The sequence below is a fragment of the Garra rufa genome, chromosome 5 (genome assembly GCF_049309525.1).
Source record: "Garra rufa chromosome 5, GarRuf1.0, whole genome shotgun sequence".
NCBI lineage: Eukaryota > Metazoa > Chordata > Actinopteri > Cypriniformes > Cyprinidae > Garra > Garra rufa.
In genome coordinates, this window is record NC_133365.1 from 11,048,901 (window position 1) to 11,074,894 (window position 25,994).

Below are 25,994 nucleotides of genomic sequence, written 5' to 3' on the forward strand. Positions count from 1 at the left end.
AACATTTATAATATATATATTTTTACATTTCCAATCAAGCTGTAATTATGCTGTAATTATTATCAGAAAGTTCCCATAGAATAAGATTCACTGATATATTAACATGTAGAAACTCCTGCGTGCATGATTATATCATAAAGTTAATAGCTGCTATAATTACTGTAATTTTCCAAGTCCAACGTACTGTATGCTTTTATGCGTGACCCTATCAGTGCTGTTTTTTTCATAGGGGTGAGGGGTAAATATCTGAAGCTAGAGAAAGCTTGAGGAGGCGGAGTTTCTCCTCCGGTGCTCTCCGCTTGCAGCTCGAACACAAGTTTGTGAAAAGATTTTAAAGTGAGTTGAACGAGCCGCCATGAATTTGGCGACACAATGAATCTAAAACTCACTGTTTCTTTATTCCAAGCGGAATGAACAAACTGCATTGGTGTTAAAATGAGGGCGACCCTTTTAAAAGGACTACTCTGGCTTTTTGTCGGACTCGCACAAGGGGGTAAGTTGGTCAAATTGCTCGCTCTTACTGCAAGTATGGCTGATGTAAAGCATGTAAAGAAGGACATTTCAGTATTTATCTTTGTGTGTATAACATTTGAGTTGGGTGATTCAACATTCAACAACAAATTCAACCAAATATCACGGTTCTATGTTGTTTTATACACCAGAGGACAGCATGGCAATGACTTATGAACAACCAGCCTGTAACGAAAATATAACTTCATGTCGTTTTAGCTGTTTGTGGATTAACTAACTTTAATACAAACAAATGTAGGCTATTAAAATGTACATGTTTACAGTTGACTCTTCAATATCCAAATCATGTTCATTTCCAGTGTTGCCCAAATCCCAAATCATGAGCCAAAAAAATGATATGACATTAGTTCATTGTGTACAGAATATAACATTAATGATTGGACAGATTTGTGGCTCTCAGAGATTTTATATTCACAGCTTGCCAAATGTCAGTGCTTGGCACAGAAAGCAGCTTTTTAGTTATTAATAACAATGAAATGCAGTGATTCACCAACATTTAAAGCATGCATTATGAAATTGTATTAGCTAGCATGTATATTCAAGTGGTCATGTTTTTCTTTTTTGAAAACAGGAGAAATTCATGAATTACATTAATATTATTTTGAATATTTTGTGTTTTATAGTTGCATCAGTTGCAGCTGTTCAGTGTTGAGCTTCACAATAGCTATTCCGCTGAATTATCAAGATGTCTGACGTGGTCTTATTTTGGAGCAGTGTCTAGACTTATAAAATCTCCAGGATGTCAGATGTAGGACCTCTTTGTGTGATAAAAGAGAGTAAACATAGCATGGCATTCTTGTTTTCTCCTCTCTTACTGTCAGTTCAGGTTTGACCATAAAGTTTGACCTCGATTTTTAGTGTATCGTACTTTTGATAGAGTTTTATTATTGCCCGCTTTGCTTTTTGTTAGACCAGTATGAGTTAGTATGATGCATGGTTACTCATTCTTGCATATTAAAGTTTAATATAATCCCATATTCCACAATTGTGTTTCCACAATTTTATTAGGCTACTTATGTCAGCTATGCAAAGTTCAGTGAATCGCATTGCTTCACTGAACTTTGCATGGTGCCTTGAGCAGGGTTTAAAAACTAATAAATATTCATTAAAACAGAACATTTTATTTATGCAACTTGTAGCATCACAAATGAGTAATGGCACTGTGGTAAACTTGCATAGTTTGACAAAATGACACTAAACATCAGTGTAATTTTAGTCCTACCGTAGAAGTGTTCTGTGCCCATACAAATTGAGGGGTGTAAATGCTATAGTGACACTTGCAGAGAGAGGTAGATGAGAGTGTAGAACACATTAGTGTAGATTAAAGGGTGATGTGGAGTGGCTGGGTTAGAAAACAGCTGCGTCCAGGCCTCCATCAATGGACAGCAGGGCTAAGACAATGTGGCCATGTCAGAGTCTTTTATGTTGAGAACAGGGTGCTGTCAGGGCAGAGCATGCCAGCACATGCACATGGGTATCACAGTGCTTCCCTGGCGCCATCCGGCTTGTCCTATAAAGTGTTGCTGATTTTATTCATTCAGTCACTTCAATTTAATGTCTGTGTGAAAAACAAAATCTAACTTTTAAAGGACAGTTAACCCAGAAATGAAATAACTTGTCAGTTACTCACCCTCGTGTTATTCTAAAACAGTACTTTCTTTCTTTTTTATACAAAATAAGATATTCTGAAGAGCATTTTAGTGTTTTTTGTACATACAGTGAAAACCATACAAGGTTGGAATGACATGAGAGTGAATTGACAAAACGTACATTTTTGGGGAAATTTCACTTTGAAAAGTAAAAAGTTCTCATAAAAAGTGGGTTAACACTAGAATAGGGAACACAAATTCAAAAATGTACAAATAATGTACTCACCCCCTTGTCATCCAAGATGTCCGTGTCTTTCTTTCTTCAGTCGTCAAGAAAGTATGTTTTTGAAGGGAAACATTTCAGGATTTCTCTCTCCAATGGACTTCTATGGCGCCCCCGAGTTTGAACTTCCCAAATGCAGTTTAGATGCAGCTTCAAAGGGCTCTGAAAAACATTTACAATTTATATACATTTTAATCTCTAGCTAGACAAGGCGAGCATTTGAGGTTAAAAAGGAAAGGAGGTGAAGTGAGGCCAAGTATGGTGACCCATACTAGGAATTTGTGTTCTGCATTTAACCCATCCAAGTGTACACACACCGTGAACACACACTCGGAGCAGTAGGCAGCCATTGCTGCGGCGCCCGGGGAGCAGTTGGGGGTACGGTGCCTTGCTCAAGGGACTCACCTCAGGTATTGAGGGTGGAGAGAGTGCTGTACATTCACTCCCCCCACCTACAATCCCTGCCGGACCTGAGACTCGAACCTGCAACCTTTGGGTTACAAGTCCGACTCTCTAACCTTTAGGCCACGGCTGCCCCAAAAAAAAAAGTATATAAATTGTAATTTTTTTTTAGAAAATAACAGATCGTTTTGCTAGGTAAGACCCTTCTTTCCTCGGCTGTGATCGTTTAGAGCCATTTGAAGCTGCATTTTGGAAGTTCAAACTCGGGGGCGCCATAGAAGTCCATTATATGGAGTGAAATCCTGAAACGTTTTCCTCAAAAAACATAATTTCCTTACGACTGAAGAAAGAAAGACATGAACATCTTAGATGACAAGGGGGTGAGTACATAATCTTTACATTTTTGTTCTGAAAGTGAACTACTCCTTTAAATGTTTTCCCTCATTAAACTCCTAATTTGCTGCTTATTAATAGTTAGGAAAGTAGTTGTTAATTGCAAGTATGAGGTTGGGTTAAGGGATCTAAAATATGGTCATGCAGAATGATGCATTAAGGCATTGTGCTTTATAAGTACTATTAAACAGCCAGTATGCTGGAAATATGCAAAGCTGGGTACTAACTGATTACATGTAATCTGCATTATGTAATCAGATTTCAAAAATCAAGTACTTGTTATTAAGTATATTACATTTTGTAAATTCTTAAAATCAGATTACAGTTATCAGATTACCTGATTACATATTATTTACTCAATGGCAGTAAATCATTCATTTATTTATTATTTAATGCCATGTTGTTTTTATGTTTATTAATGTTTGTTCATGTATTCCCATGCAATGCTTTTGTCAACCAAATCCCCTTGACATGAATATTTACTTGAAATATTTCTGAGCAAAGTGTTTACAGTTCTCTGATGTTGATGAATGGTCACATTGACAATAATTTTAATTTAGACATTTTTTTTTATGATTTAATTAACTACTAGGTTTTTATCAACTTACAAATCCAGTGCAGTTCTTATTAAGCACAGTTTGGGAAACCCTGGTTAATGTAATGTTTAATGCATTTCATGATGTTGATATCAAAAAATGTAATACATGTGACCCTGGACCACAAAACCAGTCTCAAGCAGCATGGGTATATTTGTAGCAATAGCCAAAAATACATTGTATGGGTCAAAATTATCGATTTTTCTTTTGTGCCAAAAATCATTAGGATATCAAGTAAAGAGCATCTTCCATGAAGATATTTTGTAAATTTCCAACCGAAACTTAATTTCAGATTAGTAATATGCATTGCTAAGAACTATTTTCTCAATATTTAGATTTTTTTGCACCCTCAGATTCTAGATTTCCAAATAGTTGTATCTCGGCCAAATATTGTCCTATCCTAACGAACCAACATACATCAATGTAAAGCTTATTTTTTCAGCTTTCAGATGATGTTTTAAATATTTTAAATTTAAAAAAAAATTTTGGTCCAGGGTCACATATTTTCTTTCTCTTTGCTTTTTAAAGCAATATGCTACATTTAATGGGACGTTTAAAACAAGTTAGATGAAAAAAAAGTAATCTAAAAGAAGTCAGATTACATTACCTAAAATAAATAACCTAGATTACGTTACTAACTACAGTTTTCATCAAGTAATGTGTAATCAGTAACGGATTACAATTTGAAAGTAATCTACCTACACTCTTAAAAATAAAGGTGCTTCACGATGCCATAGAAGTCTAAATGGTTCCATAAAGAACCTTTAACATCTGAAGAACCTTTCTGTTTCACAAAAGGTTCTTTGTGGCAAAAGAAGGTTCTTCAGATTCTAAAAAGGCAAGAAAGAGATGGTTCTTTAAAGAACCTTTGACTGAATGGTTCTTTGTGGAACCAAAAATGGTTCTTCTGTTGCATCGCTTAAAGAACCTTTTAAAGCTCATTTATTTTTCAGAGTGTAGCTCTGGTAATACGCCTGAAATAAGCAGCTAGTCAACAGTGAGAATTGGTCCTTAAAATGAAATGTTACCCAAAGTGTAGTTACCAAAAACCCATTTACAATAGGCAAAGTAAAGAGTTTCACTCTGCTTCATTGTGTTTAGAGCACTCAGGGCAAAAAAAAAAACAAGCATCATGGGTGATATTTTCTTATGTGCAGCTTCATTCTATGGTGATGGATTTGTGCAGTTGAAAGGGACAGAGACGTCTAGCCGTAACGCACTGCACGTTCGTTTCCGCACCTCCAGCCTGAACGGCCTGCTTTTCCTGGCTGCAGGGCAAAATGATTTCCTGCTGCTGGAGATGAATGCTGGCAGACTGCAGGTGAGTCACGTGTTGCTACTTCACCCTCGGCAATGTTTAGATCTACCACAACAAAACGACTTGTGGAAACATGTCAATTCCTTTTAGGCTTGAAAAGAATCTGATTAGAAAATAAGAAGTGATTATAGAATTGTATTGTAAGGTTTTTATAAAGACAGACAAGCATTTTGTGTTGAAACAAAAACTCAACACCATCACTATCCTCTTCAGAGTGGTGAAGTTTATTCATGGTCTAGTTATGATACTCTGTTGCTTCATCACAGACTCTTCCGCCTCAGCACCTTCCTCTAAGGTATACATTACGAAGCTGATGATTGCACTGACTTAAGGGCTGGAGAATGTTGGTTTAGTTGACATTGTTAGGAAGTATATACTCTCACAATCCAGTTCAATTGATTTTTTATATTTTACATAAGATTTCTTTGGGCTACAACAGAACAGATTGTGCTTAACATTGAGGTCTGATTTGCTTGTAATTGAAAATATCTTTGAACTCTCACATTTATCTGAGGTCATTTTAAATTGTCCATCTTCGATCTTTTGGCTGTGATCCTCCTTGAGTACATCACAGTTTATAACTGAAGAATAAGCTAGAAATATTCGGCAAGCCTTGACAAGTTTTCCATGGCTGTCTCGTGGTAAGGACAGTGACATTTCTTATTAAGAGTAAAATGTCTTTGCTGTAGACAAATGCTTTTGATTATGCTTGTCTATTTTAAACATGGAAGCAAATTTTCATGAATATAAAGTGCTAGGTTTCATACACATTTTCTTTGCAATTGAAATAATTTATTGCTGTTATAGTAAACATTTGTTAGTATAACTCAGGGGTTTTCAAGCTGTCTGATGCTAAATGACACACAAATATATCTCCTAGCTGCCTTTTTACAATGTGTGAGGAAAAATATATTATAGTAGCATTATACCAACAACATTATAGCAGCAACAACAATTTGTTTTTAAAATAAAAAAATGGGCCTTTATATTGTCACTGTATTAAAACCAAAGGAAATTATTAATTTTATCTGGAAAACATTTACTTTATTTATAATTTTTTTTTAACATTTACCATAACGGTTTACTTCAAATGCAAAAAGCAATGAAGGTTTTTGTGGAAAACATTCCAAGATTTTTCTCCATGTAGTAGACTTCAATGGTGGCTGAACGGGTTGAAGGTCCAAATTGCACTTTCAGTGCAGCTTCGAAGGCCTCTACACAAACCCAGTCGAAAAATAAGGGTCTTATCTAGCAAAACGATTGGTCATTTAAAAAATAAATAGGATTATACACTTATTAACCACAAATGCTCATCTTGCCCTAGCTCTACATCCACAACTTCACACATTATATGCCTTTTTGAACCAAAGTTAGGGCTGCACGATTAATCGCACGATGTTGTGAGGCGCGTTTAGTCAATGAAGCCGGTACTTTGATTAGTAGTAAATCTCCATCACGTGCGTTCAGCTGGAGCGGCAATTAATACACGTAGTCATAAATCACCGACAAGCTACGCCATTTGGCGTAGTGTAATGTGTAAAGTCACAGATGTGCATTGTAGAGATGCAAAATGTGCATGTGTGGTTAAAAAGTATATAAATTTGTTTTCAATTCAATTCAAGTTTATTTGTATAGCGCTTTTCACAATACAAATCGTTGCAAAGCAGCTGTACAAAAAAAATGTAGGCTACTACAATATATTTAGTAGCTTATTAATGGTGACTACTGTATGTTAAGTCGATGTACATATGGTATAAATATTAAACACAGTAATGGTGTAATCAAAAACAGACGATGAACACTAATAGTAATGATTAGTTTTGACCGATCATTTGACTAGACAACACTCTTATTCCTCTGCTGGGATCATGTAGAGCCCTTTGAAGCTGCATTGAAACTGCACTTTGGACCTTCAAACCAGTGATCCCCATTGAAGTCCACTATATGGAGAAAAATCCTGGAATGTTTTCCTCAAAATCCTTAATTTCTTTTCGACTGAAGAAAGACATGAACATCTTGGTGAGGTGGGGGTGAGTAAATGATCGGAAAAGTTTAATTCAGGAGTGAACTAACTAATCATTTAAACAGAATGTTTTTTAATTCAGATTTATTTTAAAAGTGTTTGGACCCTAGTTATGTCTAGAGGAATTATACAAAAATTTAAATCTGTGTGTTCTTATGTATAGGGTTGTGTATGGAAAGTTTTTTACATTGTTCCTGTCATTCACAGGTAAGATTGGATCTGGGATCTGGAGAGCAGATGCTTCTCTCAGACAGTGGAACCCAGCTGAATGATCTGGCATGGCACACTGCAGAGCTTTTTCATGACATGTACAATGTCACACTGACTGTGGACAACCACTCCAAGACCAGCCTGCGAATGCAAGGCCCAGAGCGAAAGCTTCACATCAATGACGGCTTGTATGTTGGTGGCACGGGAGGTTTGGATCAGGCGTATCTGTCCAGAGATCTCAATGGCTTCCGTGGTTGCCTTGATGAAGTAATATTTAATCAGCACAACCTCCTTTCATCTCTTCGGCCCTACTCAGGGTTCAAGAATGTCTATGAGGTTTCCCTAGGATGCAGTCCTCAGTTTTTTGCCAATGAGGATGACCCAATCAGCTTTTTTAGCTCACGGGCTTATATATCCCTTCCTCCTTGGATGGCACAACACGAGTGGGCTTTTGAATGCTCAATCCACACATCAGCCGAAGAAGGGATCGTAATGTACAACTCGGCTCGACAGGGAGATTTTGTCGCCCTAGAGATCCAGAAAGGCCTCCTTGTCGCAATGGTCAGTAAAGATGGAAGTAAAACAGACCTACGTTCCCTTACCTTCATCAATGACAACAAATGGCACAGCGTTCAGCTCTTTTTCACACTGAAAAACCTTCAACTCACAGTAGATGGAGAAACCGTAAAGTCTGTCATTACCTCTAGATCAAAAACCTTTTATCTGAAAGGTTCCCTTTTCCTTGGGGGAATCGATGACAGCACACGTTCAGAGGTCAGAAAGGTTGGCCTTTCCTCAGTAGCAGGGAAACGTGTTAAAGGTGGGTCTTTTAAAGGATGCTTCAGAGATATTAAAATAAATAATGTCAAAATGGGTCTCCCCAATGCTGTGGTAACCAAAGACATCTCTGTTGGCTGCGAACCTGAAAAAGAGCTGGATATAAGCACCACAGTGAGCCCAACAACCCTTTCTGTAACCCTCATTGACTCTGTCACTCAGCTGCCACCCACTGATGTATCCACCCTAGCCAAAGGTCTTGTTAAAAAGTACGGGCACAATTTTTTACAGCTTAGGAACCTTGTTGTCCCAGAAGGTGGTCGGGGATCCTTGGATTCAAAGCATATTAAAGTAAACCTTGATTTCAAGAAGCTTGGCATTCGTCAATCTCAGATCATCTTTAGGATTGAAGAGCAGCCGGTGCATGGTCAACTTAGGCTTGATGTAGACCAGGAGCAGGCTGAGCATACATTCAGCATGCTGGATTTGTGGCATGGCAGAGTGATGTACATCCATGGGGGATCTGAAGACCCACAGGACTTCTTCATGTTCTCAGTGTTCTCGAGCAGCAGAAAGGAAGTCCCAGGCTATCTAAAAGGACACAAGTTGTACCGATATAATATCAGTGTTACGCCAACCAATGATGCCCCAGAGTTGAGTCTACCTGAGGGGAATCTGTTTACCCTTTTGGAAAACTCCAAGAAGAAGCTAACCACTGATGTTCTGAAGGCCATAGACATTGACAGCAATTACACAGACCTTGTTTACTCTGTATTAGGGAACCTTAATGCCGATGCAGGGTATTTGGAGAACGAAGACAATCCAGGTACACCCATAACTTCTTTCTCCCATTCAGCTCTTGAAGACAGCAAGATATACTATGTCCACACGGGTGTGAGGAACTCTAGGATTGTGTTGAGAGTCAGTGATGGAGAGAAGGTGAGCAACACAGTGGTTCTTAGAATAATGGCGGTGGGTCTTGAATACAAAATCTCCAATAACACAGGACTGGAAGTGATCCAAGGAGAGATGTTTCTTTTAAGCACTAAACAACTGGCCATCTGGACCAATGCATTGAAGCAGGTGGTTGAAATTCGTTACGATGTGATTGAGCCACCAAGATTTGGTGAGCTTCAGAGGATGCACTCAAGTGGAGAATGGAAGATTACCAATTCATTTTCCCAAAGAGTTCTTGAAAAGGAGCGTTTGAGGTACCTCAGCACCTACCAGTCCATCCAAACAAGTAACAGCACAGACCACTTCAAGTGTAAAGTAACTGTGGCCTCCAGAGCTACTGAAGAATTGGTGATTCCCATAAAGGTGAAGTGGATACACTACACAATAAAGAACAATAAACCTATAGAGCTGGATAAAATTACCAAAGCTGTAATTGACTCAGAACATCTGTATGCAACAGCACACGGTGTACATTTGTCTGAGGATGAGCTTTGTTTTAGATTGTTGACTTTACCAAAAAGGGGAATAATTGAAGTGAACCATGTCAAGCTGGATGTAAATTCCACTTTTTGTCAGAAGGACATCACAGATCTGAAAGTTGAATACCAGCTCATGGAAAGATCATACGAGGACACCAGTGACGAATTTGTTTTCCACATATTCTCAAAGCATGCACATTCTGCAAGTCATGTTTTCAAAATCAATATTAAAGCAGATGTCAACAGCATTTTCATAACAAACAATGGGCTGTCGCTTCTTGAAGGTGAAAGTAAGCTCATCACAAAGGATGAATTGTTCGCTGAAACTCTAAGTACTAAAGATGTTTATTACACAGTCACAAAGACGCCACACCATGGCAAGCTAATGCGAATCAACTTGTCCAACTCTACCAAAGACTTTGACAATATTGTGTCCTTTACCAATCAAGACATTCTCGAAGAGCGTATTATGTATGTTCACGATGACAGCGAAACAACTCTTGATGGTTTTACCTTCATAGCCTCCACAAGTCCAGGAACAAAGCTTTCTATAACAGATAATGACATTGGCTCTAAGGAAGGCATGTTTAACATCTCAATCCAGCTGGTTAATGATGAGAAACCCATCCGCGTTGTAGACAAAGTTTTCCATGTTGTCAAAAATGGACAGAGGTTACTTACACTTAATGACCTCTGCTACCATGATGCAGATTCAGACTTTAGTGATGGGCAGCTTGTCTACACCCGGCGTGGTATCCCAATGGGGGATTTGGTTCTTGCAAATGACACTTCACAAAAGCTGTACCAGTTTCGCCAAGAAGACTTGGAACAGAAACAAGTGCTGTTCATTCACCACGGGATGAACTCTGGCCGCTTTGTTCTCTTTGTGTCAGATGGCAAGCACTATATGTCCTCTCTGTTGGATATTAGCGCACAGGACGCTTATTTAAAAACTGGAAACAACACAGGCCTGTTGGTTCAAAAAGGGCAAGCCAAAACCCTTACTAATGCTAACTTTAGTGTAGAGACAAACCTTGACATTCGAAATGATAATGAGATATTATTCACAATCCAAGAGGCTCCGAAACATGGTGGGCTGTATTTAAAAGACAGCAAAATTGAGTCGTTCACCCAGCGTGACCTGAGGAATGGCTACTTGTCCTATCATCATGACAACAGTAAGAATCTGGCTGACGTTTTTACACTCCTGGTGAAAGCAAAGAACCTTCAACTTGATGTTAAAATCCATGTGAAAGTGTACCTGGAAAGCCATCAAAGGCCACCCATTGTCCTTAATAACAAAACCTTGCTGGTGGAAGAGGGGAAACCAGTGAAGATTGAGAGCAATAAACTCAAGGTAAATATTAATATCAGTTAGATGTTTTAGCTATTTTACAATTATAATTTTTTCATATTCATGTCACAGATTTGTTTTTAGCTCTCACCGCCATTGAAAACAGCTGAATATGCTGGTTAAGTATGTTTTGAAGCAACAGGTTAGGTTTTTTTTTTTTTTTTTTCAACAGGGACATTGCAGTGTTGAGGAGACTACTTTGAGACAGTAGTTTACCAAACTACAAGCTTATCATAATTTGAAGTAGTTAAACATAATAAGCATCTGAACAAACTGATGAACCATTTGATCAAACTAATTTACTAAGTAAAATCAGGCTTTCCAAAAAAGTTGCTTGTTACTGAAAAAAGCTACAATGCAAATGTAATTAAAGGGGACAATCAGATGCTATTTTTTCTGCACTCAAGCAGCTGTAGTGACAACATTGCATGAGCAATACAGGTGGCAATGCAGAAGCTCATTATCATTTAAAGAGACATGCACCGAAACAAGTCGCTGTGAACAGAGCTGTTTTTGACAAGGTAAAAAGGGTGTTGTTTTACAGGATCATTAAGGAATTGTTGCAGACATTTCATGAATACCCTAAAGAATTATACCAACTTATGAAACTCCTTCAAGTTGCTCCCCAACACTGAATGTAACATCCAAAAATAAAATACTATTTCTATTTCTTTTCAGGTGACTCATGAGGCTAGTCCACCTTCAGAAATAACCTTTACTGTCAAAGTTGCTCCATCTCATGGATATTTACGCCATTTTATTGAGAGTAAGGATCAGTACAGAGGAACACAAGAAGACCGATTATTGACCTTTTCCCAGCAGGATGTTAATGCTGGCAACGTTCAGTATGTACAGGTGGCACCTGGCCAAGAGAGTGATTCATTCACTCTGGAGGCCAGCAATGGGGTCGCAGAGGTCAATGACATCATCATGTCTGTGGATATCATCCCACGCTTCATACCCATTGAGGTGTCCAATATCACTCTGAAGGAAGGGGCATCTAAAGCTCTCACAGAGGACGTTATCAGAGTAACAAACCCACATTTCTCAGGCCTCAATTTCGTGTATTATGTCTCAGAAGGTCCTATGCATGGCCGCATTGAGAATTCACGTTTTAGAGGGATTCCCACAACCTATTTTACGAGGAAGCAGGTAAAGTTTTCCTACCGTTTATTTTAGAAGAATAGCCTTTGAAAAGGCTCAAGCAAACTCATATTTTGTTGTTTTTACTTGGCAGGTAGAACAGGAGTTTATTTATTATGTCCATGACAACACAGAGACCTTAGAGGACCACTTTACAATCACAGCAAATGACACAGACCTGCGAAAACACAGTGCCCCGTGGACTGTGTATGTTCAGATTACAGCCGTCAATGACGAGCCTCCAGCCATTACAGCCAACAGGGTTCTCAGGGTGAGATTACTTTATATAAACTTCTTTTTATGACTGAGGTCAGCTGAGGTTCCAGTCTGAGAATGTCTTATGGAGTATGAGAACTCTGTGGAGATCTGGAAAAAAGGTATTGGAATTTGTGTACTTTTTTAATGATTTATTATCTATGTTTTGACATTCCCTTTGGTCTCCATCAGCCACAGAAGAATAGAGATGAGTACACAGTTGTTTCTGAGACCCATAAGGCCAAGCTACTAGTTGTAGACCTGTAAATTATTGGCTTCAACTTGAAGAGAAGTCTAAGTCACAGATCACAGACCTTAAGAGATGATCAGAAGGGCTGCTCTGCATGCTTTAGATTCCTCAAGGCATTTCAGGATTTTCAGCTGAAAGACCCTCAGAGATGGTTCACATAAGTACTTACAGCCATTTTTCCTTTGGCTTTAATTATTAGTAATTAAAAATGCTTTTGTTTGTTGATCCCAAACACAAATATTTACATATTTATAATGCCCACAAGGTGGCTCACTACTAGTGTTGGGGGTAACACATTACAATTACTGCAAGTTATGTAATCAGATTACATTTTTTAAGTAACTAGTAAAGTAACACATTACTTTTTAATTCACAAGAAAATATCTAAGTTACTTTTTCAAATAAGATGTTACTCTAGTTCTAGAATAAATGTGAACATGCATTAATTCATCTCACTCACACACAAAAAGAGATTCAGTATTCTTCACAATGAATAAAAACAGTGAAATACAACTCAGAATATGATGCAAACCTCCAATATTCAAATATGTTAAATAATACATATCCTATATGTATTTAATCCTATTTTATTAACCAGTCTGTGCTGCTGACCCTCGGTGATCCAATTCAACCTTACTAATAAGCAAAAATTACTTAAGATAAACTAATATTTGTTGTTGTTTTTTTTATTGCTGAAGAGTGTTGAACTATATTCTGCATTTTACAGTAAAGACATGAATTAATTTTTCCTGCAGCCTGAGGCTTTTGGTGTGAAAGGGCTTTACATTTGCCAGATTGAACTTTTTATAATAAAAACAAACAAGCAAGCCCTACCCAGATTTTAAAAGTAATGCAAAAGTAGTGAGATGCATTACTTTCCGTAAAAAGTTACTAACATAATAACTTGCAGTATTGTAATGCATTACTTTTAAAAGTAACTTTTCCCAACACTGCTTACTACTACTTTAAAAATGCATGTTTGCTAATTTCTATTACAAATTATTACAGTCTGGTTCATTTATTTTTGTGCTTTGTTCAGGGATTAAGAGAAATGTTGTATGTATGCAATTTCCCTAAAATATAAAATTTGATATATATTATCCTGATTCCTCTTTATACAATGCAGTACATATACTGTATACAAGCTTTGCATACATTGTTGAACCCAAAATGCATTGTAATCAGTTAAAGTCAGGATGTCTCTTTTTTTTGTACTGTTCCTTGGTATCTGATAAGGAGATCAGCATTCAAATGAGCTGAGTTAAGCTTGTTTTCACTAAACTGTGTTTAGCTGGAGTGAGATTTAATCAGTGGACTGTGACTTGGTATGAATAAAGGAGTTTCTCAGCAGAGATGTGTCATTCATCGGTTTCAGAACTTATATTTAATACATTTTACCATGCACTCTAAGCTGTCTGAATAAACTACAAACATTTCCAGCACTAATCTGTGCTTCTTTATTTATTGGATTGTTTACTCAGGTGTGGGTGGACTCCATCACAGAGATCACCCCAGAGGATCTGAACGCAGAAGATGAGGACACACTTCCTGAGCAGCTGGAGTACATCATTACCCAACCCAGCAATGGTCACCTGGCTCTAAAGACTGCGCCCAACAGGCCCATCATGAACTTTACTCAAGCTCACATTGACCAGCGGCAACTGCTTTTCATACATAGTGGTGAGATATCATTTTAATTTATTTAAAAAATACATTATCTTAAAGGGATAGTTCACCCAAAAATAAAAATTCTGTCATTTTTTACTCACCCTTTCGTTCATCTTCGGAGAACAAATTAAGATATTTTTGAAGAAATCCAAGAGCTTTCTGACCCTTCATAGACAGCAATGCAACTAACACGTTCAAGGCCCAGACAGATAGTAAGATCATTGTTAAAATAGCCCATGTGACATCAGTGGTTCAACCGTAATTTTATGAAACTACGAGAATACTTTTTGTGCACAAATAAAACAATAATAATGACTTTATTCAACAACATCTTCTCTTAGGTCTTCAACACACATTCATAAAGGTGCGTTCACACCGGACGCGAATGAAGCGGCAAGCGCGAGTGATTTACATGTTAAGTCAATGCAAAGACGCGAATAGCCATCCTGCGGCGCGAAACGCGCGAATAGCACGAATGAAGCGGCGTGCATTGAGCGTTTCAAGCGATTGCCGCGCCATTCACGCGAATCGCGCGAGCCAAATCTGAACTTCCGCGCTGCGTTAACCAATCAGGAGCTTGCTCTAGTAGTGACGGAGGCAGAAATCCAAAACAACAATGGAGGACAAAATCACCGTTGCTGTCTGTGGTTACTCGGAGCTGTACGATACATCTTTGGACTTTTGTAGAAACAGGAATAAAAAGGATCTTGCTAGGAAGAAAGTGAGTGAAGAGGTCGGACTATCTGGTAAATTTTAAAAAACGTTCTTTACTCAATTTGACCTATACACACATATTGAGACTACAAGCAAGCTAAAGCTGGCAAATTGAGCTCATTCACCTATTTTACAACTACTTTCCCGCTGAAGAGTGGCAGAAGCCCCTCCCATGACGCGAATTTGCGTCTGTTGTGAAGAAAATGTCACGCGCGAATGACGTGAATTTTATCGCGCGAATGGCGTGAGTAAACTCAAATGTTCAAGCATTCAACTACGCGCGAATAGCGCGTTTTTTCCGCGCAAGTCGCGTCCGGTGTGAACGCACCATAATAGTGCCACAACACATGTGAAATTGTTAAATAAACTCGTTATTTTTGTTTTCTTTCTGCACAAAAATTATTCTCGTAGTTTCATAAAATTACGGTTGAACCACTGATGTCACATGGACTATTTTAACAATGCCCTTACTACCTTTCTGGGCGTTGAACATTTCAGTTGCGTTACCGTTTATGCAGGTTCAGAAAGCTCTCAGATTTCATCAAAAATATCTTAATTTGTGTTTTGAAGATAAAAGTCTTACGGGTTTGGAATGAGGGTGAGTAATTTTCATTTTTGGGTGAACTATCCCTTTAAAGGACTTCCAGAACAAAAATGTACAGATAATTTACTCACCCCCTTGTCATCCAAGATGTTCATGTCTTTCTTTTTTTAGACGTAAAGAAATCATGTTTTTTGAGGAAAACATTTCAGGATTTCTCTCTATATAGAGGATGGTGCCCGCGAGTTAGAACATCCAAAATGCAGTTTAAATGCAGCTTCAAAGGGCTCTAAACAATCCCAGCCAAGAAAGAAGGGTCTTATCTAGCCTAGCGAAACAATCAGTTATTTTCTAAAAAAAATTCTAATTTATCTACTTTTAACCTCAAATGGTCATCTTGTCTAGCTCTGCGTGTACTCTGTGTATTCTGGTTCAAGACAGTTAGGTTAGGTCGAAAAACTCCCATCTCATTTTCTCCTCCAACTTCAAAATTGTTCTACATCGCTGCAGAAGTACTGACCAAGTGTTTACAAAGTGAACGTGTAAAGAAGGTCAAACGCCTTTTACAAATAGAGTTTTTTGACCTACCCTAACTGTCTTGAACCCGAATACAGAGTACACTACACGCAGAGCTAAACAAGACGAGCTTTTGAGGTTAAAAAGTATATAAATTGTAATTTTTTTTTTAGAAACTTTAAAGCTGCATTAAACTCGCAGGCACATATGGAGAGAAATCCTAAAATGTTTTCCTCAAAAAGCATAATTTCTTTACGACTGAAGAAAGACATGAACATCTTGGATGACAAGGGGGTGAGTAAATTATCTGTACATTTTGGTTCTGGAAGTGAACTAATCCTTTAAGCATGTGATCTGTGGAATAGTATGTCATGCGTAACCACTAGATGTCAGTGTTATGCTTTAAATCATAGCACAGCACTCTCCCACATATCCTTGTCCTTTTTAGGTTTGAGTGTAATAGTGGCACAGAGTAATTAGTTTAAAAAAAGTTTTATACCAAAAATATTCTACAAATCTGTGTGTTTATTATATTTCTTTCATTCATTTTTACAACATTTTTATGTAAAGTAAGCTGTGCATAACATGCTATTGCATAATAATGTTTTTCTGACATTGCAGAGGATTGCAAACTAAATTCCTGGAAATATTTGCTCTCTTTTTCTTCTTAGGCCCAATGGCAGGAGGCTTCAACTTCCAAGTAAATGATGGTGTGAACTTTGCTCCCAGGCAGATCTTCAGTATTACAGCTCGTGCCCTGCTTCTTAATCTAGAGAAGGCTGGACCTCTTAAGGTGTTTCCAGGTAACACTGATTAACATTAGGTGAAGTTCAGCAGTGATCTGATGTATTCTGTCACACACAGATTATCTAGAACGAAATGGTTTGTGTGATATCGAATATTACTTAGATGATATTATAGAGACAGTACTTTAGATCTCTATTCTCTTATTTTTGTAATGAATCTTAGTTTCCTGAAGTTCCAGAAAATATTAGGCTCTCCATCTCTTTTTATGGAGTTAAGAGTAAAACAACATGTCATGTTACAGCAGTGACGTCAGCATCTGGCTGCCTCAGATGCCAAGTCAAAGCACCAGATTGACGCCTCCTTTCCGCTCTGTATAAAGTCAACAACGCTGTCTCCACCCACTCGTAGCCAGTTAAGACTTCTAAGTCTCTGTCTGAGCATCAACACAGCGTTTCATGGTTTCTTAATCTTAGAGCAGCCGATCCATGTAATAACAAAATGACTTTAACTGTCGGGCTATAAAAAGCTCAGTGGAGAGAACACTGAACGAGTCACTGTAAAAAGTCCCTAAAGTTATTAGACTACAGTCATTTGGTTAATTTTAGAAACACTTACTCATATGTCACATTTAATACCAGAACTAGAAAAAATGCCACTGTCTGAGAAAACAACAGCAGCTGCATCTGTTTTCAATTTTTAGAGATGGGTATAAAAACACTGAACTAAAAGGTAGCGTCTGTTATGTATCTGTTATGTTTTAGAGAAGTGTGCTCAACTCTTAATGAACTGAATGCATTTGTTCATGGTGTTCATTAGTTTTTATTTCCTCTTTCCATCTAATGTTACTTTCTAGTTTATTTTATTGCTTTATTCCTAATTCATTTTTGACATAGGTCGGAACTTGAAACGCTGTTAAAGAAATAATTAATAATCGATAACAAACCGACAGAAATTATTCTATTAGAATTGGAGCCGCTTTGTGTCCATGTGTTCAACAAATGCTTCAAACGCCGCATCCTGTCAAATTATTCTTTTGGCCTTTGTGCTGAGTGAGTCGCCAGGGCCTCTTTCAAATTGTTAGACACGACAGAAAACTAAATACAGAAACTATGACCTTCAGTTAAGGTCATGAAACGATAAAAAGAGTATTTTAGCTAAATCCTTCCTGTCATATAGCCTGAAGTTCTTCGAGTTCAATCACTCTAATGTGTGTGAACATAAAAGTGATCTGAAACAGGATCTTGAAATGCTTGCCTACCCTCAATCTCTGACTGTGTTTACACGTTTGATACAAATATAGCTTGCAAATTTGTTTGTGGTTATAATTTCTGGTTCAGATGCACGTCTAATAAACCTCACCGCAAAAAGCTAAACATTCACGTTTTAAAGCACATGAGCTACTATACACCAGACAATGTGGTTTTGTTTATAGTCTGTACCAGACGACTGGGTTGTTTTGTCAGTTTTCAGTGCTATTCATATTGTGGTTTTATTTTTTCATCTAGGCTCCTTATCCTTGATTTCAAACAACATTCTACAGGCCGTGACCAATGATGATACCGGCGTCTCAAACAGAACCATTTATTTTACTGTGATCAATCCCCCAAAATTTGGAAAATTGGTTAGTTTGAAGGCAGACAAGACCGCAAGTGATATTTCATCCTTCACACAACAAATGGTGAGTGCTGCCAACCTTATTTTCCCAAGTCAGTGCCATGCATATCCGAGTGCAGGGCAATGAATTATAAATTTGCTTTAACTATGAGCATAATGTGACAGCCTGTCATGTTAGAAAGTTAGATGTAACATGGCCTAGTTAGCCGGCGCAAGAGAAATTGCTGCTAATACAACTTGTGCTGATAGTTGCAACATAGGCTTATTGGAAATACGTTTCTCTATATACATTTCTGCAAAACTGAAAAAAAAAAAAAAAAACGTACCTATATGTATATAGTTTCCAGGTGAAATGAACACTAGAGGCAGTAAAACTCCAACAACTTTTATTCCTTTCCACATTAAGTATGATTTACAGATACAGAGTTTTGATTAAAGCCTAATTTTCTCACAATTACTTGCAAAATATTATGTTATGACTTCAAAACTTTAGCATCCTGCGCAATTTGAAAACTGACACTTTTGAACGTTGTCATCACATATACAGCTTCATATGCATGAGTTTTCCAATTTAGTAAGTTTGCTTGGTAGCTCACACGATACAGCATTACACTTAAAGGAGTAGTTCACTTTCAGAACAAAAATGTACAGATAATGTACTCACCCCCTTGTCATCCAAGATGTTCATGTCTTTCTTTCTTCAGTCGAAAGGAAATTATGTTTTTTGAGGAAAACATTTCAGGTTTCTCTCCATATAATGGACTTCTATGGTGAAAAAAGGGTCTTATCTAGCAAAACGATCGCTTACTTTCTAAAAAAAATTACAATTTATATACTTTTAAACCTCAAATGCTCATCTTGTCCAGCTCTGTGTACTCTGTGTAGAGATTAAAATTATATAAATTGTAAATGTTTTTAGAAAATAACTGATCGTTTCGCTAGATAAGACCCTTCTTCCTCGACTGGGATCATTTAGAGCCCTTTGAAGCTGCATTTAAACTGCATTTTGGAAATTCAAATTTGGGCACCATAGAAGTCCATTATATGGAGAGAAATCCTGAAATGTTTTCCTCAAAAAACATAATTTCTTTACGACTGAAAAAAGAAAGACATGAACATCTTGGATGACAAGGGGGTGAGGACATATCTGTATATTTTTGTTCTCAAGTGAACTACTCCTTTAAGTGATCAAGTGCTCCGGTACAAACCATGTTGATATGCAGAAAGAGAGTAATAATAATAATAATAATGGGGGGTGTTTGTTGTTTTTAATCATGTTTTATTTATTAGTAACTCATTTAACATCATTACAGGTGGATGAGGGTGAAGTAGCATATCAGCAAAGTGATGGGACGTCTTTGGGATGGGCAGCGCTAGACAAGTTCACGTTTACTGTGTCCACTCCACCTGCCATGCTTGAAGCCCAGACGTTTGACATTGACATTTCTTATGAAAATATTGGACCTGAACAAAGTTCTGTGCTCCTCAAAAATAAAGGTACAGTATGAAAATCTGACAAAACAATTACTATTACCTAGTTTACAGTCAATAACATTGTATTTTTTTATCAAAATACAATAAAACTGAAATATTACAATTGAAACTGTTTTATATTGTAATATACTTTAAAATTATATTTGTTCCTATATTCTGAAGTTGAATTTTCAGCAGCCATAATAATAAAATAAAAATTCTTTCATTAATTACTGACCTTGTGTTTCATCTATTGAACACAATTTAGGATATTTTTAATGAAATCCAAGAGCTTTCTGCATAGACACCAATGCAACTACCATTTTCGAGGCCCAGAAAGGTAGTAAGGACGTCGTTAAAATAGTCCATGTGACATCAGTGATTCAACCTTCATTTTATGAAGCTGCGAGAATACTTTTTGGCTCATTTAAAAGTAGACATTTCACTCTCTATAGATTTTTTTTTTATATCTGTAAGGCAAATCTAAACAGAGTTTTGAAGTTTCACGCTCAAGTTTACAGAGACCAAGACGGCAGAAAGTGCATCCTGTTTGCTTTATTTTACAAAAGCGCAACGTTTCGTTGTTATTGTGAGTGCACACAAATAAATGTAGAGTCTTTACAGATTCAAAAGATGTGTTACTTTTATCTGTGTGCCCAAAAATGACGGAGTATTTTAGGAGCAAGTGACTGCACCGGTGCCTCTACTATTCAGCTTCCACACTCCACACAGACACTTCAATAGCGCGAATTTTTTCTAGGTTACTAAAGTTGCTACTACTTACATATTTCAGATGAAAAGCCTAATTGAGGTTGATAAATGATAGGTGAGCATTTGGATGTCCTGCCCAACGTACTGTTACCACATAGACCTGCTTTTAACGATCTGTCCATCTTTTTTTTCCCACTTTTTTTTTTTTTTTTTTCTGCGACTAATAATATTTTGGTCGACCAAACCTATTTTCGTCGACTAGCGGTTAGTCAACTATTAGAGGGCAGCCCTAGAAAGTTGTGTTTTGAAGACAAACGAAGGTGAGGTTGAGCAATTAATGACAGAATTTTCATTTTAGGATGAACTAACCCATTAGGAAGTCTTTGTAATATGCTAATTTGAATATCAAGCAATGTTTCTTTTATATTTTGTGTAAACAATGATTTTTATGTATTTCCAGGTGTGGCAGTAACTGAAGGAGATAAAGTACTAATTGACAAATCAATGCTGGATGCATCCAATCTCATGACGAAACAACCTGAATCCAAGCGCAGCTCTTATGAAGTTTGGTACCACGTCACATCTCTTCCAAAGCATGGTGTCATCATCGTTGGGGAACGAAATCTTACAAAAGAAAAGCCCAATTTCTCTCAGTTCATTCTTAACAAGTATGGAGTCACATACCATCACGACAACTCTGAGACCACCCTTGACCATTTCGACTTTGATGTGTTTCTGAACCTTAAGAGCAAACCACCAACCCGGCCTCTTGATTCCTCAGAGGTTGTGTCAGAATCATTCAACATCACTGTAATCCCCATAAATGATCAACCACCCTTTTTGAAGACCAAAGCTCCCAGCCTCAAAGTCGTTCAGGGAGACACAGTGGCTATCGGACCCAACGACTTAAGTGTGGTTGACCTAGACAACCCACCAAGTGAAATCCAGTACACAGTGATTAGCAAACCTAGCAATGGTTTCCTAGCCATTTCTGAGCACATGAACGAGTCTGTGGACACCTTCTCCCAGGCTCAAATCAATAATGGAGAGGTGTTCTTCATTCACGATGGCAGTTCATCTTCTGGAGTGTTCTACTTCAGCGTCACCGACGGCCATCATCGTCCGTTATATAAACTCTTCAATCTGGAAGTGGAAAAGATCACCGTTTCCCTGGCTAACAACACAGAGGTGCAACTAGACCAGGGACACACTTTTGTAACCCTGACACGGTCACACCTGGCCGCAGTGACCAATGGTAAAAACACTACAGTGCACTATAAAATCACAGTACCACCACAGTATGGTAAACTCTTACTAGACAACGACGATGTCACAGTTTTCAGTCAAGATGATCTCCAAGGGGAAAAGCTAAGGTACCACATGGTCAGCCTTGAGTCGTCCCATGATAACTTTGAGTTTGTGGCCTTCACAACAGAAGCAAACCTAACTAACCAAGTAGTTAACATCACTGTGAAACCCCTCATTAAGTACGCAGAAGTGGCAAAATTTCCTAATGGAGTTCGAAGTAAGCTAAAGACACATTTGCTGAATGTGTCCGAACTTGCTTTGTTGAGTAGTAGTGCCCCATTGTTTGAAATTACCTCACCTCCGGAGAATGGCAGGATTGTCCGGGCAGCTGGCAGCAAGGGAAAGAAAGCCGAATCTGTGAAGTCTTTCACTTTTAGTGAACTACAGCAGGAGAAACTGTTTATGGAGTTGAAGGCAAACCTGACAGGCGTCAGTGAAGTACATGACTGTTTTAGATTTGTGCTTAAAGCCAATAACGTCCAACCTGCAAATGGGATATTCACTTTCAGCATTGTACCTCATGTTCCCACTCTGGAGATGTCTACTGTGGTGTCAATGTCCACAATCAGACCTGTTTTTCAGAACCAAACCGCTGCAATGAGCTTGTTTCCATCTTCAGCATCTCCACCTGTGTGGCCAACGCAACGGGTTACCAAATCCGGGTCGAGATACAAAGGTCGCAACCGTTGGGGTAATTCAAACAGCATCGATACGGGTACTACTAACCTGAAACCAACCAATGGGGTGGAGGAGATTTATCCCATAAATAATACCCCAGTAAAAGTAGAGTCAGTTTCCCAGGGCTCATCCTCAAACTCAATGATCATCCTTTTGCCTCTTCTTGCTCTTCTGCTTCTGGTTATCATTGTGGTAGTGTTGGTGCTGTTCCTAAGACGCAACTGGAGGAAGAACCCAAAGCATTTAAAGAGTACATCAGGTGCTTCCGCTCAGCCGGACAACCCATCCCATCAGGACCAGCCACACTGGCCTGCAACCGTCCCAGTCGTAACCGTCACCCCTCTTACTCCAAGAAACACTGGAAGTTCAGCTTTAACCAGACTGCAGAACTCCCCTTATGGCACATCTGTGTCTCTGTGTTCTTTTGGTGACCTGGAGCCTGAAGCTTCACAGCTTTGCAGGACCACCAACCCCACTCTGCGAAACAATCAGTACTGGGTATGACCTTTGATCTTTAGATTCTTCATTGTACTTTCTGATAATCAGACTGAAATGTGATTGAAACACTACGTGTTCACGTTCATCTGTCTCAACGAACTGCGTTTGTTTGCCAAATTTGTGCACAATCAATGTGTTCTCATGAACCCAAATACAAGGGAAGAAACATTATACAGCTAAAGATTTGAGTATTACTTGTTAAAGGGATATTAATTATGCACCCTCATGTTGTTTCAAACCCATAAGACCTTCGATCATCTTTGGAACACAAATTAAGATATTTTTGATGAAACCTGAGAGCTTTCTGACCCTGCATAGACAGCTACACAACTGACACGTTCAAGGCCCAGAAAGGTAGGGACATCGATAAAACAGCATTGTGGTACTTTCCTGAACAAAAATTACACAAGTATGAAACAAAAGAAAACAAAAATAACTTTCGAAGCACGACACAAATTCGTGGTACTCTAGTGTAGGGCTGCAATGATTTTTAAATTCAATTCGATTTTTCGATTTAAAAAAAAAAAAACTTTGATTGCATTTTGCCCTTGTCGAGTAATCGACAAAATACCGGAAGTGGCGCATTCCACATATTAAACCTAATTAAAAATATTATAAAGCATAATGCTATAAAGAATTCACAAACACTACGATTGAATTAAAAAATTATATGTAATGAGGGTTTAATATATGCACTTTAATTATTTACATGCATGTAGGTTACGTACTGGGAACGCAACATGCGCTATTTCATTAGATTTGTAAGGTAAATCGTTTATAAACCTACTCAAACACAGGAGAATACATCATCTTTCTCAATATACTAAATGTTTGTCACGATTTCAAAATAAAAAGTTAAACCCTCTGAGTGTTTTTACATGTTTTGATGTCCATATATTCAGTGGCTGTAGCTTTTCTATCATAAAGAAATGGCCAAATATTAAAGATTAAGTGGACATTAAATGTTGCTTAGTCAATATTAAACACGGATTAGATCGTGCAGTAAAGTGTAAAAACAATTGTCAGGCCGTTGGTGCCCTATGCAGGCATTTGTTGTAATGCCTAATGTACATTAGCTCTATTGTTTATAATACATTATGTATTTAACAGTTTTGTTTGAATGAAAGCATATGATTACTTGCTTTTGATACTTTATTTGAACTAATTATTGTTGGCGCATTGCTATTATATATGTAGTTTAAGTCATTTTAAAGGCTATTGTTCACTTTGGTCTATTTTTATTACTACAAAATTACTCGATTATTTGTCAGAATAATCGACTGATTACTCGATTACAAAAATAATTGTTAGTTTTGTGAATGCGTGTCAAAGACTGACACAGAAGGGAAGAAATTGTTGAATAAAGTCGTTATTTTTGTTTTCTTTGCAAACAAAAAATATTTTCGTAGCTTCATAGAATTAAGGTTGAACCACTGATGTCACATGGAATATTTTAACAATGTCCTTACTACCTTTCTGGGCCTTGAACGTGTCAGTTGCATTGCTGTCTATGCAGGGTCAGAATGCTTTCAGATTTCATCAAAAATACCTTAATTTGTGTTCCAAAGATGAAGGTCTTACAGGATTTTTTTTTTTTGTTCTCTTTGGCAAACTAAGTATTTAAAAAAGTTCTGAAATAAGTCATTTGTGAAGACACAAGTGATGCTGGGTCATTTAAAAGGAATTTTTGTGTCTACCTCAGATCAGATAGCCTCATAATAAGAAAATGGCAAATTGAGAACAAAAAGCAATGTATTACACTGAAATCATTTCAATGGGATAACATTATATGGTACTATGTTTTGTATACTGAATCTATTTAAAGCCGTAAGGATATTTATTTATGATATCAGAGTTTCTAAAAAATATTACAATTACATTTATTCCGGCACTGAGAGATTATGTGTGGTGTGCACATTTAAACAACACAACTCTGTATATTTTGGGTACGTTTTACTTTGTGTATTACACATATGTGTGCGTTATAATTGAATATTTATATAAACGTTTTTACACTCTCAGGAAGTAACACTGTACATCTTTAGATGATGCAATGTGATGAAACCACTGGATTCTTGCCACTAATCTCTTTATTTGTGGTAAACGAAAACTGTTGCTTGATTTGAACTGCATATAGTATCTAAAATATGAACTAATTTCAGTATATTCAATTAATTGTAGCAGCTGTGGTCATATCGCTTCATTTAGGAATTAGTGTCCTTTTTGAATATGAGCCACTGCGACATCTGTATAGTACAAAAATGTCAATGAAGCTGAAACTGAATACATTGAATACAGAAATATTCTGTCACTGTATATTTTTCCTCTTTTATTAGTTATTTGTCTGATACACTGAATAGTTCTGTTTGTCAATAAATGGAGCATGATCTACAATCCAGCCATCTTGACTTCTGTCAGCTTTTCTTGGATAACCAAAATTCAATTTAGAGCTTATTTCAGATGCAATTTATTTGTTTAGATGGATGTTGTGGCTTTCTAAGTGTTTTTGCGTTGTACAATCTAGGGCTTATCTCCTTTTAGATATAATAGAAATCACACAGATTGAAAACAGTGAGGTCCCTTTGGGGGTGTAATTGCTATGATACTTCATTCCTCGTATTTAATTACTGTGATTTCAGTTAATGGGCGCTAAAAGTGGCTTTTTTTAACCGCCTTCCAGATGCACGCTGAGATCTTTGTTCAGTTCAGTTAATGAACAGCTCATTTGTTCGAAAAGCGAGTTTGTGATTTAAAGAAATAATGAAAAGAAATAGATACTATATATAATATTTTTTTAAAAAGTCACTGTTGTTTTATTATACTATCATAATTAAACTAATATAATAAATCTAATAATAAAATACATTCTCTGTCACAGGCAGCATGAGTGTGATGGATTATTGGTTCCTATTGTTTCAACTGGTTTGCATTACAAACAATGCAAGCTGGTGAGTCTGCCAAACGTG

General features: G+C 37.4%; 1 protein-coding gene across 1 annotated transcript; it reads left to right on the top strand.

The window, feature by feature from the left end:
• Positions 1-435: 435 nt before the first annotated feature.
• Positions 436-25,422, top strand: cspg4ba (chondroitin sulfate proteoglycan 4ba). Its single transcript, XM_073839885.1, has 10 exons — positions 436-493; positions 4,952-5,115; positions 7,343-10,915; positions 11,591-12,064; positions 12,150-12,326; positions 14,042-14,240; positions 16,671-16,802; positions 18,252-18,424; positions 19,674-19,857; positions 21,005-25,422. The coding sequence occupies exons 1-10, from the start codon at positions 436-438 to the stop codon at positions 23,032-23,034; spliced, it is 7,164 nt and encodes a 2,387-aa protein (XP_073695986.1). The 3' UTR covers positions 23,035-25,422.
• Positions 25,423-25,994: the final 572 nt, after the last annotated feature.